This window comes from Ranitomeya variabilis, chromosome 1, assembly GCF_051348905.1.
Source record: "Ranitomeya variabilis isolate aRanVar5 chromosome 1, aRanVar5.hap1, whole genome shotgun sequence".
NCBI classification, from domain to species: domain Eukaryota; kingdom Metazoa; phylum Chordata; class Amphibia; order Anura; family Dendrobatidae; genus Ranitomeya; species Ranitomeya variabilis.
The window spans coordinates 1,104,020,107-1,104,041,822 of record NC_135232.1 but is presented as its reverse complement, the minus strand read 5'-3'; the positions used below and the strand labels follow the sequence as shown (position 1 = coordinate 1,104,041,822).

General features: G+C 45.5%; 1 protein-coding gene across 1 annotated transcript in view; it reads left to right on the top strand.

The window, feature by feature from the left end:
* STK32B (serine/threonine kinase 32B) overlaps positions 1 to 21,716 on the top strand; it is a 314,328-nt gene that overhangs the window by 182,581 nt on the left and 110,031 nt on the right. The window contains exon 5 of the mRNA XM_077280130.1: positions 15,899 to 15,936. Within this exon, the coding sequence (XP_077136245.1) occupies positions 15,899 to 15,936 (38 nt within the window). The remainder of the gene's footprint in view (positions 1 to 15,898; positions 15,937 to 21,716) is intronic.

Below are 21,716 nucleotides of genomic sequence, written 5' to 3'. Positions count from 1 at the left end.
TGTATCCTGTTGTTCGGTCTCGTCGCGATTTTTCCAGTGTTGGATCAAACATTGCTTATACTGTTCCCAGGTAAGTACAGCAAGGGTGAGGCCATCTCCCGGAGCCCCATCCGGCTCAATCCAGGGGGTGTCCCACCGGAGGATCACCCCGTCGGGGCCCACATCTATGGGTTCTCCCATCTTGGTCGGCAGTGGCGGTACCAGCCTCCCCATTAGGTCGGGGGTGAGGACCACCCGCTCAACCGTGAATAAGCGGTTACTGCTGGGGTGAGGGTCAGTCGCGGGAGCAGGATCGTGCGGGGAAGCAGGAGCGCCTTCCATACCTGCGCCTGATGTGATTCCACCGATGTCGATCCGGTCCATTAACGAGGACGCTGGAATCGGCTGCAGCCCGGACCGCCGCTCCTTCTCGGCGGCCTCCGAATGCAGCTCCGCTCCCCATGGCTCCTCCTCTGCTGGCTCCGAGGTCGGGATAGGTGGTCTCAGCTCCTCCGCTGGCGGTTCCAAGAAGTTCAGACTCTTCCGCTGCGGCGGCCGCGGGTCCGCCTCTGATGGGTGAGGGCAAGCCGGGATCACTTCGTCGTCCTTCGGGCACTTGCTGGTCATCATCGCTGTCCGACATTCGGTGGCAATGCATGCACCGGGCTCCGCCATTTCTCCGGGGTCGAGCTCCCTCTTCACCTCTTTCCCGCCGTTGCAAATCAGGGGGCGGTTCTCCTCTACTGCTGGGCAGGTCGTCATCTCGCAGCAGGAGTCGGAGGGGGCGGTCGCTACTTTTGGCGCCGCTTTGGTAGTCTCCTCCCATGGCACGCCCTCCTTCTTCCTCTGCGCTCCCCGTGGCGCTGCAATGTCGGCGGTTTTGGCGGGAACTTCTGGCGGCAAGTGGCAACACACAGTCCTTGTAATAAAGCACAGTCCAAGCACGATAAATCACAGTTCCAAGGCACACATGACCTGATTCTTCAGGCTTAAGTAGATCCTGTTCGTGACGCCAAAATGGAGCGCCCCCACTGCCGCAGGGCCGAGGGGCACCCCGGGTTCCCGGGCCTCTGAGTCTCTGTTCTGGGGTTGTCACGGTGGCTAGACCCGGTCCGTGACCCTGCCTGCCAGGGGGACATCCGGTGAAAGGGTGGTAAATGGTGGTGTAGTTGTGAAGTACCGGTCGCAGTAAATAACGAGGACACCAGGTTGCAGTCTCTTTACCTCTTTACTGAAGATCTCTGGGTCCTCAGTCCGGAATACGCTTAACCAGGCTGCGCAAGTCCGGCCGGTCCAATGGCACCTCCAGAGTTCTCTTTGCAGGTGGAAATCTGTGCCTTCCTGCTAGCGCTATGTGTTGTTGTCCTCCCCTGCTGTGCTTACGGAAAGTCCCCACAACTGTTATGTCTGTTTCTCGTGTTCCCTCACAACTCGATTAGATGATGTTCTGCTAATCCGTCCCTCCCGGTGTTATGGTTGGGACGCACCCGTATGACGGGTAGGCTCGGAGCTCTTCCGGGACCCTAGAGTCGCCCCTCTCCACAGGTTGCCCCCTATGTCTTCTTAGGTGATTTAGGTGAGACAGCCCGCCTATGACTGACTGTCCTGCCGTTGGTTTGAAGTATTGCCTGAAGCTATATATAGAAATACTTCCTCGGCGTTCCGGCCGCCGGCTGTGCGCCTCAGTAGGATGTTGCCTCAGTCTTACAGCACGACTCCTACTGGTATTCTCCTTCTTGCTTTGATCTCGTTTCTCACTCAGCACAATATTTCTCGCTTCTGATCCTTTCTTAGGGCACCGCCGCTATGCTGAGCAGGCACGGTCCCATGACGTTTTCTCTCATTGCCAGGCCTCTGTCAGGGTCCCAAACCTGACAGGGAACCTACCGAATCTTCCCCCACAACACCCTCTGCCACAAGGTGTTGCCTGGTTCCAACCCAGTCAGCTTTCTCAACTAACTTCCTGCCTGACCCCCAGTTTACCCACACGGTGAGGAGTGGCCTAATAAATAGCACCCTTAGCTCCCCCTGGAGGCCTGACTATGAAATGTATTGGTGTATGTGATACCTGGTCAGATGAACTCCTTCAGTGCCATCAGACGTACCATAGCTCGCCTTAGCGGCAGAACTTCAGTACTGCAACGACCTGGACTCTGGGGGGCTGCACTTACGGGATAGTCCCCACAACTGTTGTGTCTGTTTCTCGTGTTCCCTCACAACTCGATTATGATGTTCTTCTTCGTCCCCCAGATGCTATGGCTAGGACGCACCCGTATGACGGGTAGGCTCGAAGCTCTTCCTGGACCCTAGTGTCTCCCCTCTCCTGTTGTTGCCCCCTGTGTCTTCTTAGGTGAATTGAGTGAGACAGCCCGCCTATAACTGACTGTCCTGCCGTAGGTTTGATGTATTGCCTGGAGCTTAATACTTCCTCGGCGTTCCGGCCACCGGTTACGCGCCTCAGTAGGATGTTGCCTCGTCTTACAGCACGACTCCTACTGGTGTTTCTCCTTGTTGCGTTTATCTCGTTTCTCACTCAGCACAATGGACCTCGCTTCTTGTCCTTTCTTTGGGTACCGCCGCGATGAAGTGCAGGCGCAGTCCCGTAACGTTCTCTCTGTTCGCTAGGCCTCTGTCAGGATCCCACCCCTGACAGGGACCCCCCTGAGTCTCTCCATGCAAAACACCCTCTGCCACAGGGTGTTGCCTGTTAAATTCCCAGTCAGCTTCTCTTCTAACTTCCTATCTAACCCCCAGTTTTACCAGATTGTGAGGAGTGGCCTAATACATAGCACCCTTAGCTCCCCCTGGAGGCCAGACTGTGAAATGCATTGGTGTCTGTGATACCTGGTCAGGTGAACTCCTTCAGTGCCATCAGACGTACCATAGCCCCCCTTAGCGGCGGAGCATCAGTACTGCAACGACCAGGACTCTGGGGCGCTGCAATGGCTCCCACAGTAGCCTTCAAGCTGTATAATGGCCCCAGTATTAGCTCCCACACTCCCACACAGTAGCCCCCACATCGTATTATGGCCCCCAAGGTAGGCCCCAAACTTTATATTTGCCCCCACAGTAGCACCCACATTGTATGATGGCCTCCAAGGTAGGCCCCAAACTGTATAATGGCCCCCGCATTAGCTTGAACGTTGTATAATGGCCTCTGCATAACCCCCCATGCTGAATAATGGCCACTGCATTAGCTACCATGCTGTATATTGGCCCCACATTAGCTTCCATGCTGTATAATGGCCCCCACATTAGCTTCCATGCTGTATGATGGCTCCCGCATTAGCTTCCACGCTGTATAATGGCCCCACGTTAGCTTCCACGCTGTTTAATGGTACCACATTTGCTCCCATGCTGTATAATGGCTCCTGCCCTAGCTCCCATGATGTATAGGAGCCCCCCACAGAAGTCCTTATAGTGTATCAGGGGACCCCTCACAGTACTCCCTACAATGTATGAGGGGGCATCCCACAGTAGCCTCCCACACTGTATGAGGGTCCCCCATTCTTTATGATGCCCCCACAGTCCCACCACATGTTTTAAACTAAATTAAAAAAACATCCTACACTCACCTAATCCAAGATCCTGATGAGTTCACCCCGTAAAAGGCTGGAAGACCAACGAACTGTCATCGCACGCACCGGACATCGGAGTCCCGGCGCAGCGCGATGACGTTACCGTGCTGCGACTCTGGAGTCCTGTACCTACGCCGACGCATCACCTGCTGTTCTGTAGACCACAGGCTTAAAGCAACCTGCGGTATACAGAATAGAGACGATGTCTTCCAGCTCTACTGTGGAGACGGCTTCGCACGCCAATATAGTTAACAGTAGCAGTAGCTCCAGGTGGGCCCCTCCAGTGAACTTATCTCTAATTTCCTCTTGCTTATTATGCCCTCATTTTAATTGTTTTTCTACTCTTCAATGTGTGAATTATAAAAACTCCAGTGAAAGGTCCTCTTTAAATGAGAAAATTGTGAAAGGTATGTTGATGGAAACAAACGATGTACTGCTCAAGGTTATTGTGACCATGCAACAAAACTCGTAGAAGAAGAAAAACAATCACAGCAGGATAGATAAGAAAAAAACAGAAAGCGAGGAAGTTTCAAATTGGACTCAGATAGTTTCAGGTATATTTGTATAATTTACACGCAGCTCGCGGAGTGACCGGTACTAAATGGCCGGCCAAATCCTACGCTAAAAACAGAGATAAAAGATAATGAGTTGATATATACAATAATTGAATTTCCAAGAGAGAAGCTAAAAGTTTCCATTTAAAGTGAAGATTGAACTTCATTTACTGGGAGTTGAAAGGATTTTCTGAGTTCCTACTGAGATAGTAAATCGGGAAATGTACCCATGTATATACAAAAGCTAATATAGAAAGAGATCTCATCACAGATTTTATGTCGTGGAGACAAAACAGGGATTACAATTATAGGGGACTTAATCGCTATTGAGGAAGGAATACATGTTTAGAATAGATAATGGTTTTATTAATTTTTGAAGAAAGCAAATAAAATCTGGGAATTTAAGTTTATTATATTGGTAACTTATAGGGTTAAGGCCCCCATACATATTAGATGTATGGGGGCACCCACAGATTGATTGTTAGGCGTGGTGCTCATTGGCTTTATACAGGGGCTTAACAATCACTGTTGCAGACGGTATGACCATAACCGGGCCCATGCAGGAGGGGGGCCCAGCTTTTTCAGTTGGATGTGTGTCCAAGGACACACATTCAGTTGAAATGTATTGCAGCTCATGGACCCGCCAGATTCCTGCATCGCACTACACGCTGCCGGATAATTAGAGGCCGGCAGCTGATGTCAGCATGCAAATCACTGGTAGCGCATGGCATTGATGTCACTTGCACACTGAAGTTAGCTGCCGGCTTCTGCTCCGGCTATAGAGGCGGATGTCAAATGTTGTGGGAGTGGGGGAAGGTGAGAAGAATTTTTTTTAATGTATTTGTTGGTGAAGAGCCGCAGAACAGTGACATTATTACTGGAAGAAGCTCAGGATGGGGCACATTATACAAGGATGCAGGACATATAATACTGGAAATGGCCCAGGATGGGAGACATTATACCAAGAAGGGGCCCAGGATGGAAGATATTATACCAGGGAAGAGAGACATTATGCCAAGGATGGGCCTAAGATGGAGGCTTTATGACAGGATGGGGGACATATGTTACTGGAAGGGGCCCAGGATGGTGGATATTATACCTGGTGTGAGGCAGTAACCCCTGTCACAGCTAGGGGGTGCCAATTGTGCTCTCCAGAATGCATACAGGGGTGTAGTGAGGCCATGAGGGTGTATTACAGTCACAGGTGTAACTATGATTAGAATGGTGAAGCAGTGACTGATTAAAAGCCCTGTAGTAGAGGGGGGGGGTGTCAGTGTTGTTCTTGGAAGCAGACAGAGCAGTTGTCTGCAGAGTACTCCCTGTGTGAAGCAACACAGGGGCAAGAGGAACCAAAGAGACTGACCCCCTGCGTCTTGGGCTGTCTTATGTTTACCCAGCTGAAGTCCAGAGGATCTAGCTTTGGTGTACGGCATGAGTAAAGAGACTTGGTACCGGCATGCTGTCGCCCAGGGAAACTGGACAAAGGAAAGTCTGGCCTGTTTAGGGACTGCAAACTAAAGCCATATACTATGTATTTCTAATGGACTGTGTGAAGAAGCCGTGTACTGTGTATTTCTAATGGACTGTGTGAAGGAACACATTAAAGGAACATTTTGTTTGAACTTGCTTGGGTCACTGCCGTTTCACTGCGTACAGTGCTACCACTGCATCACACAGGAAAGAGAGACATTATACCAGGAAAGGGCCTAAGATGTAGACTTTATACCAGGATGGGGGACATTATTAGTGGGAGGGGCCCAGGATAGAGGATATTATACCAGGAAAGAGAGACATTATACCAGGAAGGGGTCTAAGATGGAGACTTTATACCAGGATGTGGGACATTATAAGTGGGCGGGGCCTAAGATGGAGGATATAATGTCAGGAAAAGGCCCAGGATGAAGGACATTATACCTGGAAGGGGTCCAGGATAGGGGACGTTATTACAGAAAAGGGCCAGGATCAGGGACATTGTTACATGAGAGGGGGAACACATATCTATTTACATTATCTAGAATGCTACAAGGGCCCATACATCAGATTTGCATGCAGGTCAGGGGCCCAGGTCCAAATTTTGCTCTGGGGCCCATTGGACTCTAGTTACGCAGTGGAGCATTTAGGATTTCAGACTGCTGACTGCATTGTTTTGGAGATAAGCTGCCAGCTGACATGTCATTCGGTGGCTTTTTAGACAACACAATATAGCTTGGCTGAGCAAGCGCTCCTGTGTATGGGAGAATAGGCCGACATGACTGTCGGATGAACAATCAATCAGGGCATTTTTTGGCCGACAGCTATCTACAGCTTTAGTTTAGTACCATCTCTAGGTATTGGTATAATCTCTCCTGATTGGGTCCACCAAAGACAAGCTATGAAAACAGCCATGCTCAGCTGGTCCATGAAGCTTGCATAACTCCCATATAAATAAATGGCAGATACAGAAACAGAAAGCGCAATGAGCTAGGCTTATTAGTCAATTCCAGAGTTACATCAACAGAGCTCACTTTGCTATGCTGTAGCTTCTATTCATTTCTATTGGTGTTATGCAAACAGCATAGCGCAGCTGCACTTGGCTGTTTCCGTAACCTTACCTTTGGTGGCCAGAACCTAAAAGCAGTTATTCCTTTCTAGGACATGAAAGGCAGAGATGATGATAACCCTTTAACGGGAACCTGTCACCTGAATTTGGCGGGACCTTTTTTCGGTCCGATGGGCGGTGTTTTCGGGTGTTTTATTTACCCCTTTCTATCCCACTGGCCGCACGCTGGCTGCAATATTGCCTTGAAGTCGATTAGCTTTCCTCCGTAGAATACGCCTGCGCAAGGCAATCTTGCCTTGCGCACGCGCAGTATGCTTTGCCCAACTGCGGGCAAAGCCGAAAAGCATTAGTGCGCATGCGCCGGCGCAATATGTCCCGGAACACAGCTAAATACTTCCGGGACATAGTGCATCGGCGCATGCGCACTAATAGGCTTTTTCCATGAATCAGAGGTGGGAGGCAGGACTTAGAGGTCTAGTCTAAGACTGGATGAGGAACTCAGGTCTCTTTGATTTCTTCACAAGTCCTGGCAGCATTTAAACAACTTTTTACATGAAAATACATAAATCTCTAAATTCAGCTGCTCCTCCCTCTGTCCAATGCTGCCATTAAGTAAAATAGCACAGGAGTCATGACCCAATGAAGTGGCACTGAGTTCTTAATGAGAGAAAGAGGAGTGAAGAGAGCACCAGCTAGATGGTCAAATGGGTAAGTCATGTAACTATCGCCACCTTGGGAGACTGGACACAACGACTAATGGCCGCTTGTACCTCTTACTTCTCCTCCATAGAATTTCATAAACACCAACTGTCATGTCCTATCTCAGTAATGTGGAAATCTGTCTTCATTGAATACAGATTTTACCCAGGTATTGACAGTGAGAGATCAGCCCAGGAGGAAAAAGTAGCACATTTAGATGATGAGATATATTATAAAATTTCTTGTTTTCATGTATACCATTGATTTATGAAAAAAAATTAGAAATACAGATACTTTTTAATGATTTTACATCTTCCTGATAACACAGACAAGTTACATTTTTACATGACTAAAATCCCTATAGAACCTTATAAGGATTAGCGCGGTCTATATTTCAATAAGTATCCGAGTATTTACCAGTCTTTTCAGTGACTCAGTTTCTCTTTTACTTTTATTTTTTTAAAACGTATTATTATTACGTAGCTTGATATAGTATAATACCATAATCATGAGGATTATATTCCGAGAGAAGGAGCATTATTATATCAATATTCACTAGCTGAAATGCTGGCACTTAAGCATAAATTTAATTCTTTAAAATCTATTTCTTTTGGTGCAAAAGCTTGTTCAGCTGACAGCTATTTTTCACAACCTCCATATCTGCACATGCATCTCGCCCCAGTTTTCATGAGTTCACAGTGGCCATGGGGGAAGTGAACCACTAGCAAATACTCCTGTCAATGGCAATCTCCTCGGAAAGCAAAAAAATTGCTGGTTAAATAGTAATGAGCAAATCTTCCGGAATTCTATTAGATGGATCTGCTGAAATTTTGGCCAGGAAATTCCATTCAGATGAAATGTGTTTTCTGTGAATCAAATGTGTCTTGTAATCCCCTGAAGTCTTTACAGATCCGAGAGCGTAATAAATGTACTGCAGGATAACAAAGATGATAAAAAATTTACCTGTTCAGCCATGTAGTCTATCCCTGGTGAATTCTCCCATCATGGAATCTTCATACCCTCTGTGTTGACTAAGCCTCAAAATGTAAAGAGGTCAAGTATCAGTCACAAAGGCCTCATATCATGGGCATCATGACTTTTTGATGCTTATGCAGAACAATGAGGCCAAAGATGCATTGACGTGATGGGAGATGACTCTCGAAAACGAGGTGGGAAATTTTGTTTTAAACACCTTTCATTGTCTGAAATTTGGATTTGCCTGAACTTTGATAAATACTAAGTAAATTTGATGAGTTTAGAATCCATTCTCTTTAGAATCACTCTCTTTATCTTTAGTGTTGAAATTCAACATGTTTGATCCTTTTTTTTCACATCATGATCTGTAAAGGAAGAGCCGAAAACAGGCTCGGACTGAGCCGCCGGAGAAAAGGTAAATCTACCGGTGGGCCCCTCTCCATGAACAGCAGTCGGCACTATACACTTAATTCATTACGTACAAATTCGGCATCTCATCATTTATTTAATAAACTATGCAGTATACTATTACATAGGAGCAGAGGTAAATTTGTGAATGAGCTTAATGGAATATTTAATGACGGACAGAGTGAATGACGGACTCTTGGCATCTCAGTCCGACAGCAGCTGGAAAACCCTTCTACACATACCAAAGTTGGCTGGTCTCATTGAAATCGGCTAGTTTGGGCTGACTTTTCTCCAATATGTATGGAGACCTTTGAACAAAAGTCAATGCAATTTGAAGGACTTCATTGTCACCTTAGATGAGACTGATCGTACCCGCATAAAAATTGTTTTCTGGTTTATGAAACACATTTTCCACACCCTATTAAAAGTACTAGATGCTAATGGAGGGGAGTATTCCATTCAAGATCTCCATGAAATAGCTGGAGTGTAAAGCATTGCAGTGCCTCTCTGGAGGACTCAACATCTTTACGCATTACATGTGTAGTCTATAGATTTTAAAAAGGCACCATGTGATGCGTGATTTCACTTAAGGAGGCGCTGAGGATGAATTAATTACAATCATCCATATATGAGCCTAAAAAGTGCATGAAACATCTATCCCAAGGTCATCAATAAGTAATATGAAAGAATCATATATACATAGTGTCAGCCTCGGAATTTAGGTCACTTGTTCCCCCGCTCTGTCAATTGTACAGGATCTGGTATGAATTTCCTAAGTTCCATGTGACTGGTCTAAAGATGAAATTTTGTTCCAGGTTTGGTATTGGAAGAAGGTAATGCTATTACTTCAAGAAGCTGAGCGGTGAAATAAATATCCCTGACACTACCGTCACGGTGGCGCTCATTTAGCTTAAAAAAGATGTATAGATGTTGTCCAATTATTTATAGGACAGACAGTGTTATGGATCGAGTGTGCTCCACAGATTATATCAGTGAGAGAATCGGGTGACTATGAAAAATGATTCCTAAAAACATAGCTAAAAATACTCCGGCTGTGTATCATTGACGTAAAAATGGGACATAGCTTATCTCCCATTTCTAAAGCATCTGTGGGTAGTATCTCCTGTAGAGACCATCATTACACAATTCTCCTGTAATGTACTGTGAATGAGGAAAGGGAGGTTGGTTGGCAAGAAATAAGGTTGCCGCTGAGGGGTAACTTACATATGATGCCAACAATATTCCAGAACATAACTTTGTAGTTTTTTTTCCAGTATATTCCATTAGAATGGACCATCAAACTATGGGCTCCCAATGATGAGTAGAATAAAGGACCAGTATTTAATGCGAACCTTTCACTACAATATTTAGGGCAGGGATAACACAAATTCCACCCAAAAATTTGGCAGTCTAGCTGGTTAGGTGTATTCCAGAATAAAATCCCCAATATGTCAATATCAATGTTGGTACCTAAGTACGAATGTGGATGCTTTGCCTGGTCATACGTCTCAGCCCAGTGAACATTCTTGAGCTGTAGTATCACACATATGGACATGACCGCACTTCTTCATTCTACTGATTGTTGTGGTCCCCTACTAGACATGCATTGCTGGCTTATCCATTATGACAGCACCTGTAACCAAGCCCATTCATTTCTATGGGACAGAAAATGATTGCATTAGTCTTCAGATCTACCTTGTTTACCATTATGATCTACATAGTTAAGGTGAAAGTAATTTTAAAAAATGATAGATACAGCTACCAAAATGTTATCAGCTTGGCCATACATTTAGATAATTTTCAGAAGTCCTTTAAAGAGGATCTGTCACTTTCTCAAAAAAATAAGTTAAATACCTTGTAAAAATCCCTGTGCTCCCCTGATTCTGACACTTTTTTCCATTTTCCTCTGCATCACTCCATTGCAGACATATTCAGATTTGGTTCTTCTGAAGCGTGGCATGTGAAATCTCTGCTCGTAGTGGAACTGAGCATTTCTTCAGAGTCTTCTCTGGGGCTGTGCGCTTTCTCTCCTCCTTCACAGAGGCTGCCAATTACGGCTCAGATGTGTCTGAGATAGATAGACTGCTAGATCAGCTGCCGAGCTGTGATTCGCAGCGTCTGGGAGGGAGGGATGAAAGCACACGTCGCCAGAGAAGACTCTGAAGAATCTTCGAAACGGAAGAAAATCCAAGTTTATGAATGCGAGAAAATAATCGGATTCTGAACGGAGCCAGAGAACAGCATCCGATTATTACGGATACATTGCAGTTTTGTAACATAGGAAACTGTAAATGATTAATAGCTATAAAAAAATGTATTGTTTACGGGTGACAAGTGAGAAAAAAAATTGTCCCACTTTTCTGGATGACAACGGGATCGATTTTTTTTTTATACTGCCATGTGACCCTAGCCTTAAGAGCAGTGTGTTTGATACCCTGTGGAGAGGCTAACAGCACAGTCACATGCACAAATTTACTTTTTTTTATTATTAAAGGGGATAATTAAAGTCCTTTTACTTCCTACCCACAGGATGGATGATACATATTGATTACCATGGATTCAACTGATTCCAAGAACAGAAGTCTCAAAGTGTGTATGGAGCAGTAGTGAGCGCGTGTGACTACTACTCCATTCACTTCCATGTGACTGATGGAATGGCTCTCTCTATCAGTCCTATAGAAGTGAATGTAAATGTGATTAAACATGTTCATCATCAATCTAACCACCCAAGGACCTTTGAGAATGATCTATGCTTTGCTATTTTGTGGGAAGCAGGAGAAGATGGAGCCTCGTAGCAAATCCTTTTTTTCCCTACTCCTTAACTTTCACCTTTGGAAGTTTTATTTCACTGCCCATGACTTGCAGCCATATCGTTTCATATCTTGTACAATAATAGTGTGAGGCTTTAAATGAATGTATCACCGGGGTTATTCCAGGCTGGAAAATCTGTGATCATTTCTTTAATTGCTATATCCAGACTCTCAGCGTGACGGATCTCCACCCCCACATCAGCCGCGCTCCGGCAATATCGCTCATTGTTACAATTGAGATGTATTATACATTGCTGTTTTCTAGCAGTGGGAAGCTGAGGAATGAACTCCGCACGGATATTAACTGAGCGTTATTTTACAAGTTAAGTGATATTAATGCCAAAACAAACACAATATGGTTCCTTCCCACATCTTTCTCATCTAATCATTTTCTCTTTGCTTTAATTGCATTTTTTAAGGGCTTGAAACTCAATTATTATTAATAATAGAAAATTAAAATAAAAAAAAAACTTTTGTGCTTCTTGATATTTTGCTAGAGAAAACGCCAGGGAATTTCATAACTAATATTTCCAAAAAGTTATTGGTATTGAATTGGCCCCTGAAGGCTGCTTCGGGGGGTCCCAGGGTTGGACACAGTATGGGTGCACTGATATGTGGCATTGTGTTAGCTTTTTACTACAGCAACCATCACTTTGTCGGCTTCAATTTTTCAGTAAATCGTTGGAATAAAACAAACACAAACAGTGCAGCCAAATACAACCCAACTTGAAGCTTTGAGGGTATGTTCTCAAAGAGGCAGTGGTGGACATATCATTGGTGCAACCTGCTTCAGGAAACTTTTTCTTTGGGTGTTAGTGCAGCGCCCCAGAGTCCTGGTCGTTGCAGTACTGACGCTCCGCCGCTAAGGGGAGTGATGGTACGTCTGATGGCACCTAAGGAGTTAACCTGACCAGGTATCACAGACACCATTGCACTTCACCGTCTGGCCTCCAGGGGGAGCTAAGGGCACTATGCATTAGGCCACTCCTCACAATCTGGTAAAACTGGGGGTTGGATAGAAAGTGAGAGAGAAGCTGACTGGGTTGGAACCAGGCAACATCCTGTGGCAGAGGGTGTTGCGGGGAAAGATTCAGAGGGGTCCCTGTCAGGGGTGGGATCCTGACAGAGGCCTAGCGAACAGACAGAACGTTACGCAACCGCGCCTGCACTGATTTGCGGCGGTGTCTTAAGAGAGGACAAGAAGCGAGGTTTATTGTGAAGCAGTGAGAAACGAGATTGCAGCAAAAAGGAGATAATACAGTAAGAGTCGTGCTGTAAGACCGAGGCAACATCCTACTGAGGCACGTCGCCGGTGGCCGGAACGCCGAGGAAGTATTGGGCTCCAAGCATTACTTCAAACAGCGGCAGGACAGTTAATTATAGGTTGGCTGTCTCACCTAAATCACCTAAGCAGACATAGGAGGCAACTGTGGGAGAGGGGCGTCACTAGGGTCCCGGAAGAACTCCAGGCCTACCCGTCATACGGGTGCGTCCTAGCCATATCATCTGGGGGACGGAGAAGAACATCAGAAAGATACGAGTTGTGGGAAAGAACATCAGAATAAGACACAACAGTTGTGAGGACTATCCCGTGGTGCTCAGCATGGAGGTACTACAACACACAGGCGCTAGAAGGTAGGCACTGATTTCCACCTGTGAAGGGAACTCTGAATGTGCCTTCGGACCGGCCGGTCTCAGCCAGCCCTGTTAGCAGTGCTCCGGATTGCGGATCCTGAAGCCTTCAGTAAAGAGGTAAAGAGACTGCAACCCTGTGTCCTCGTTATTTCATCGCACCATGCACCACCACCTTTATTTGGACGCCCCTTAGCAGGGTCACGGACCGGGTCAGGCCACCATGACAACCCCAGGACCGAGACAGAGAGGCCCGGTACTGAGTACCCCGCGGCCCTGCGTCTGGGGGCGCTCCATTTTAACACTGAGGGGGTTTTTTTTGCTGAGTCTTTGGAGGAGAAACTCTCCAAGGCTATGTAAGCACTACCTATTTTTCAGGTGGATTCCCTGCTGAAACCATCTAAAAAAAGTCTAAAAAAATACTCAAAAGAATAAAGGTGTGGATTTTTATATAAAAAAATGACTTGCTGTGCACACGTTCAAGTTTTTTTTTATGTCTTTTTGGCTATGTTTACATGATGCGTTTTTGATACGTTTTTTTTCCTGAGGCTGGTTTCACATTTGTGTAGGGCAGAGCTGCGGAGGGCTGCGTAGTTTCTCCATTAAGCCCCACCCACTGCCACACCTCTTTCATTAAGCTCCGCCTACGTCGGCATCCGTACTGTGTACCTATCTTTAATATTGGGTACACAGGCCATACGAATGTATACGGATGCCTCCGCATGCGTCGTTATGATGCTGCGCCGAACTGCGTCAAACGCAACATGTTGCATTTTGTTGCGGTCGGTGCAGCATCATAACGTAGGCTGTGGGTGTTGTACACTTTATTATTCCTGTTATCCATGTAAGGCCAGAGTCACACTACCGTTGAATACGGACGAGTGCTATGCGATAAAAAATCGTATAGCACTCGGACCAGTATTCATCTATGGGGCTGCTGACTTCACCGTATTTTTGCTCGGCTGTTTTCAGTGTGCAAGTGAAATCACAGCATGCTGCGATTGTCACTGACACTCGGCCGAGTCTCGGCTCACTCGCACCCATATAAGCCTATGGGTGCGAGTGACACAGCGCACATCACTATGATATCATCCGAGTGATGTGCGATATACGCCGACACCGGCAATGGAGGAGATGGAGAAATTCATTTCTCCGCCTCCCCGCAGCTGTGCTCCGATTCTCTCTATGTGAACGGCTCAGAGCACAGATGCATGACACGGGGCTCCCGCTCGCAGCAGAGCAGGAGCCGAGGGTCATTAGCATATCACATCCATGCCATACGCTGGTGTGATTCCAGCCTATGAGTGAGTCACATGCATAACATAGAATTAACTAAGTACCCTACATTATTTACATGTTACTATTACTACTCACTTACTACAGGGTATATGCTCACTTTGTTTTTATCTAAGGGTACCGTCACACAGTGCAATTTCCATCGCTACGACGTTACGATTCGTGACGTTCTAGCGATATCGTTACGATATCGCTGTGTCTGACACGCTACTGCGATCAGACACCCTGCTGAGAATCGTACGTCGTAGCAGATCGTTTGGAACTTTCTTTCGTCGCTTGATCACCCGCTGACATCGCTGGATCGTTGTGTGTGACAGCGATCCAGCGATGTCTTCGCTTGTAACCAGGGTAAACATCGGGTAACTAAGCGCAGGGCCGCGCTTAGTAACCCGCTGTTTACCCTGGTTACCAGCGTAAACGTAAAAAAAACAAACACTACATACTCACCCGTCGGTGTCCTTCAGGTCCTTTGCCGTCTGCTTCCTGCTCTGTCTGCCGGCCGGAAAGTGAGAGCAGATCACAGCAGTGCTGCGCTCTGCTCTCACTTTCCGGCCGGCACTCAGAGCAGGAAGCAGACGGCAAAGGACCTGAAGGACACCGACGGGTGAGTATGTACTGTTTGTTTTTTTTACGTTTACGCTGGTAACCAGGGTAAACATCGCGTAACTAAGCGCGGCCCTGCGCTTAGTTACCCGATGTTTACCCTGGTTACCCGGGGACTTCGGCATCGCTCCAGCGCCGTGATTGCAACGTGTGACCGCAGTCTACGACGCTGGAGCGATAATCATACGATCGCTGCGACGTCACGGATCGTGCCGTCGTAGCGATCAAAATTTCACAGTGTGACAGTACCCTTAGTGTTTGTCTGTTAAATGGCCACAGAATGAACATGCACCTACACATTGCACATATACCAACTTATGCTCCAGCTCATTTCTTTGGTTTTGATCAAGTACCAGCTGCCAGGTTCCCTTTAACTTGAGGATACAGAAGAAAATTTGGGAATGCGGGTTGGAAAAAGTTGAGGCATGAGAACAGTGTCGGACTGGGGCACCAAGGGCCCACCAGAAGCATTGACTTTGGGGAGGCCCACTTTTCACCTCGCTCACAAATTTACCTATATCTCTATATAATAATAAATTGGGTAGTTTGGTTAATGAATGATGAGATGCTGCTTTTTTCTGTACGGAGTGAATCAAGTGAATTATGCCATGTACTGCTCATACAGTGGGGTTGGGGCCCACGGGGGATTGCCCTGTTACCCTATAGGCCAGTCCGAGCCTGCATGAGAACACGCTATAAAAAAGACAAAAGGGATCACGAGGATTACACTGTCAATATTCACATATGTTAGATAAAGAAAAGTATATTACTAATATGTTCTGATACAAATTTATTAATGATGGATATTTTACTGTTTTCTTATAGGGATATCAAGCCAGATAACATCCTGCTGGATGAACATGGTGAGTAGCCTCAATGCTGCTGTATACGTGAGAGGTCCTTCTATCTGTATGGCTTAATATAAAATGGTTAGCTGGTTTCATGGAGATAAAACTGATTCATGGTGTAATGAAAACTGTTCAATTTTGACTATTCAAGTTTTCACACCAGACACATGACAGAAACCAGATGAACCTATCTATCTATCTATCTATCTATCTATCTATCTATCTATCTATCTATCTATCTATCTATTATACGTATATCTATCTATCTATCTATCTATCTATCTATCTCTGTATCTATCTATTATCCATCTATCTAATCTATTCTCTATCTTTGCACATCTAAAACCCAAACATCTGTCATTTCAATACAGCATTTTATTCCAGTACGTCACATTGATGGCACACATAGATGGCACACAAACGCCACGCTGATGTCACATGGACACACGGACATGGATTGCATCGGTACTGATTTTTCAGGAAATATCAGGACATAATAATAATAATCTTTATTTTTATATAGCGCTAACATATTCCGCAGCGCTTAACAGTTTGCACACATTATCATCGCTGTCCCCGATGGGGCTCACAATCTAAATTCCCAGGACTCCAGCGCTGCAAGGCTGCAGTGCTAACCACTGCGCCACCGTGCTGCCTTGCTGCGCTGGAGTCCTGGGTTCTAATCCCACCCAGGACAACATCTGCAAAGAGTTTGTATGTTCTCTTCGTGTTTGCGTGGGTTTTCTCCGGGTACTCCGGTTTCCTCTCACATTCCAAAGACATACTGATAGGGAATTTAGATTGTGAGCCCCATAGGGGACAGCGATGATAATGTGTGCAAACTAGTTAAGCGCTGCGGAATATGTTAGCGCTATATAAAAATAAAGATTATTATTATTATTATGTCCTGATATTTCCTGAAATGTGAAGAAAGCCTAAGGGTAAGGCCAAACAAGGTGGTGGACCACATGCAGCAGATACTCAATCTAACACAATATCCAATTGCCACATCATTTAGTTTGAAATTTGTGTGGCTGTTGGAAATCCAAGATTGGGCACCATTAGTTACATGGTCAGTCACACCCAAAAAAGAGATAAATGGCTTACTCCTCTATCCCTATTGAGAACATATGTGCACTCAGCTGAGCCAAGGTACATGTTTATGGGGAGACCAGGAGGAAAAAATGCTGGATGGACATCAATCTAAAGTGTACAGCTACAATAAGGACATCCATACACGTTAGACTAGCCGGCAAACAGTCTGATGTCATTGTCCAATTCTTTTTTTTCCAAACATAGGCTTTTGGCATCAGCTCTCTCATAGAGAACACAGGAACACATGTTTAAGCAAAGCTTTCCTGTATATTGGGGAATCTGAAGTGGTAGGCCATGATTCATCAAACAATTTCGGCAGAGTTCTAGAATAAATTGCTTTGAAAAATCACAAAATGTTGGTGCATCTCTAAGGCTGGGTTCACATTGCGTTAATGTGTGCACGCTAACGGACAGGGTTGCACGGCGAAAATGTCGCAATTAACGCCGTGCAACGGGGCCGTTAGCGTGCCCATTGACAGCAATGTCAATTTCTCCTGCAGCGCATCACTAGCGCGTGCCATTTTCGGCTCGCGCTAGTGATGTGCCGTTCTTCTGTGACGCGCCTCGGACGCGGCTTGCAGCGTCCGCGGCGCGCCCGAGGTCCGTTCCCCGCTCTCGCAGATCGGGGATCTGCGAGAGTGGGGACGTTAACGCGACCCCTAACACGGCCCCTAAATAAACATTGCGTTAGCGCAATCCGCTAGCGCTAGCGCTAAACGGATTGCCCTAACGCAGTGTGAACCTAGCCTAAGTTGGGCAAAAATGTTGTGAGTTTTCATGTTTTCATGCCAGTTTCTCCCAGCTTTGAAAAACTGTGCAGAATTGGAGTGGGACAGGGAAGCAATGGGGGCGGGGTGCCACAGATAGTCTAATTTACATCTCTGACTAAAGTAAGATTTCTGGCGTGGTGCACGGAGGTGAAAAATACTCAACAATCACTCCAGACTAATGAAGAGACTTGCACCACTTCATGAATCAGGAGTATCTGATTCATGCCCCCTCTTCAAGACCGGTGAGAAAATTGCCGATCCTGATGAATTGGGGCCATAGTGTTCTTCCGCCCGCAATCTAATGGGTTTAGAGACCTTACACAGTAAAGTAACCCCAAAGGTCAAGCAGAAAAACGTAAATATTTGTATGTTCTTTGCGGACTGATAATTTCTTCTGGTGGGCCTAAGAGACCTCAGACTGATGTGCATTTGAACTTTGTGTAAGTCAGTATACAGAAACCGATAAGACATAAACTATAAAAGATGAACAACATTTACATAGTTGGACGTCTCCAAAGAGACTTCATGGCCTAACATGGTCTTGATCATCCACCCTTTCCACCTCACCTCTGTACAGGAGAGAGTAGCAGGAGAAGCTGATCCATTATTCATGAGTATAAGCCCTGTCGTTCTGCCTTACCTTCACATAAACTTCATGCACATCTTCACTCACCAGTAAATCATTTCCAATAGGATGTGACTTTTAGAATTTCTCAAGGTTACAGTCTGTCACAATCACATATCACATGCCATCCAGAAATAAACAGCCCTCAAATACATAAAAGGACTATGATGGAGGTTTAGATCGGAGTACTGCGATTCTGCTAATTAGGTGCCTCTCTGTCACAATAGAATAAATGGATATTCAAGTAGGAGGAATCACATAGAAGTATCTTATGCCAGTTTCTGGTAGCTTTTTAACCCTATAAAGTAACACTGAACCTAAAAAATGAATGTATAAATTAGACAGGAGATATGGTCGTCCTCACTGTTTACAAATGCTCATTTGTTAGGTAAAATAACCATTTGGTTTGCACAAACAGATCATTTTTCTCGGCAGCTCATTGTCCTGTGTAAACAAAATATGTGCCGTCGAGAACAATTTCATGCTGTGTGCACTTAGTGACCTATTACAGATTGTTCAGTGTCATCTGAAGAGCAGTGTGTAAACGGGATAATAAACATCCGCCAACATCGATTAGTGCCACCGCCTGGCTCATGTAAACAGACCATAAGTTTACAGCCTTTTCTACATGATCATGTGTATTTCAGGTGACCGGATGCAACGCACACGAGGCAAGAATAGTGAGTGAATGGTGTAATTTACAGAAGTTATAAGACGATTGGTGATATTAAACAATGCAAATCAACAATGAGCCATATAACGATACAATTGTAATAGCAATTAAAGCTCTTTGATATACACTCACTGGCCACTTTATTAGGTACACCTGTCCAACTTCTTGTTAACACTTAATTTCTAATCAGCCAATCACATGGCGGCAACTCAGTGCATTTAGGCATGTAGACATGGTCAAGACAATCTCCTGCAGTTCAAACCGAGCATCAGTATGGGGAAGAAAGGTGATTTGAGTGCCTTTGAACGTGGCATGGTTGTTGGTGCCAGAAGGGCTGGTCTGAGTATTTCAGAAACTGCTGATCTACTGGGATTTTCACGCACAACCATCTCTAGGGTTTACAGAGAATGGTCCGAAAAAGAAAAAAAATCCAGTGAGCGGCAGTTCTGTGGGCGGAAATGCCTTGTTGATGCCAGAGGTCAGAGGAGAATGGGCAGACTGGTTCGAGCTGATAGAAAGGCAACAGTGACTCAAATCGCCACCCGTTACAACCAAGGTAGGCCTAAGAACATCTCTGAACGCACAGTGCGTCGAACTTTGAGGCAGATGGGTGTTGTGAATTAGGCTTTTTTTGCTCCCTCTAGTGGTTACTAGTGATATGACTCTGGGATTTCCTTCCCTCTGTCTGCACCCAGCTGGGTCGTTACTTCAGGGGTGTTGCTATATAAACCTCCTGGAACCTTAGTCTAGTGCCTGGCATCGGTATTATCAGACACATTCTGTTTGCTCCTGTTTGCTGGTCCTGGTTCGTGCTAAATTAAGCTAAGTCTTGCTTCTTTGTTTTTTGGGTTATTTGTTTGCTATCATTTTTTGTCCAGCTTGTACTAAATGTGATTCCTGACCTTGCTGGTAGCTCTAGGGGGCTGGTGTTCTCCCCCCGGGCCGTTAGACGGTTCGGGGGTTCTTGAATTTCCAGTGTGGATATTTTTGATAGGATTTTTTGCTGACCATATAAGTTATCTTTCTATATTCTGCTATTAGCTAGTGGGCCTCTCTTTGCTAAATTCCTAGCTCATTCTTATGTTTGTCTTTTCCTCTTACCTCACCGTTATTATTTGTGGGGGGCTTCTATCCAACTTTTTGGGGTATTTCCTCTGGAGGCAAGAAAGGTCTTTCTTTTCCCTTCTAGGGGTAGTTAGCTCTCCGGCTGGCGCGAGACGTCTAGGATCAACGTAGGAACGTTCCCCGGCTGCTGGTATTTGTGGTGCTAGGATTAGTTATATGGTCAGCCCAGTTACCACTGCCCTATGAGCTGGTTTTCTGAATTTACTGACTTAGCATTATTCCTGAGACCCTCTGCCATTGGGGTCATAACAGTATGCCAGGCCAATATTGAATGTTTAAAGCATTGCAGAAGTGGGATAATAAGAAAGGAAATTCTGAGTTTTTTTTTTTTCCTTCCTTCTCTTCCTCCCCTTTACCTTTGAGTGGCGTGTGCTTGCTGCAGACATGAATGTGCAGACCTTGATTACAAGTGTTGACCAGCTGGCAGCTCGTGTGCAGGGTATACAAGATTTTGTTACCAGTAGTCCTATGTCTGAACCTAAAATACCTATTCCGGAATTGTTTTCTGGAGATCGATTTAGGTTTAGGAATTTCAAGAATAATTGTAAATTGTTTCTTTCTCTGAGACCCCGTTCATCTGGAGATTCTGCTCAGCAAGTTAAAATTGTTATTTCTTTTTTACGGGGCGACCCTCAGGATTGGGCTTTCTCGCTAGCGCCAGGAGATCCGGCATTGGCGAATATTGATGCGTTTTTTCTGGCGCTCGGATTGCTTTACGAGGAACCCAATCTTGAAATTCAGGCAGAAAAAGCCTTGTTGGCTATTTCTCAGGGTCAGGATGAAGCTGAAGTGTATTGCCAAAAATTTCGGAAATGGTCCGTGCTTACTCAGTGGAATGAGTGTGCTCTGGCCGCAAATTTCAGAAATGGCCTTTCTGAAGCCATTAAGAATGTGATGGTGGGTTTCCCCATTCCTACAAGTCTGAATGATTCTATGGCGCTTGCTATTCAAATTGACCGGCGTTTGCGGGAGCGCAAAACCGCTAATCCTCTGGTGGTGTTGTCTGAACAAACACCTGATTTAATGCAATGTGATAGAATTCAGACTAGAAATGAACGGAAAAATCATAGACGTCAGAATGGGTTGTGTTTTTACTGTGGTGATTCTACACATGTTATATCAGCATGCTCTAAACGCCTAACAAGGGTTGTTAGTCCTGTCGTCATTGGTAATTTGCAACCTAAATTTATTTTGTCTGTGACTTTAATTTGCTCTTTGTCTTCTTACCCTGTTATGGCGTTTGTGGATTCAGGTGCCGCCCTGAGTCTTATGGATCTGTCATTTGCCAAGCGCTGTGGTTTTGTTCTTGAACCGTTAGTAAATCCTATTCCTCTTAGAGGTATTGATGCTACGCCATTGGCGGAAAATAAACTGCAGTTTTGGACGCAGGTGACCATGTGCATGACTCCTGAACATCGGGAGGTGATTCGTTTTCTTGTTCTGCATAAAATGCATGATTTGGTCGTTTTGGGTCTGCCATGGTTACAGACCCACAATCCAGTCCTGG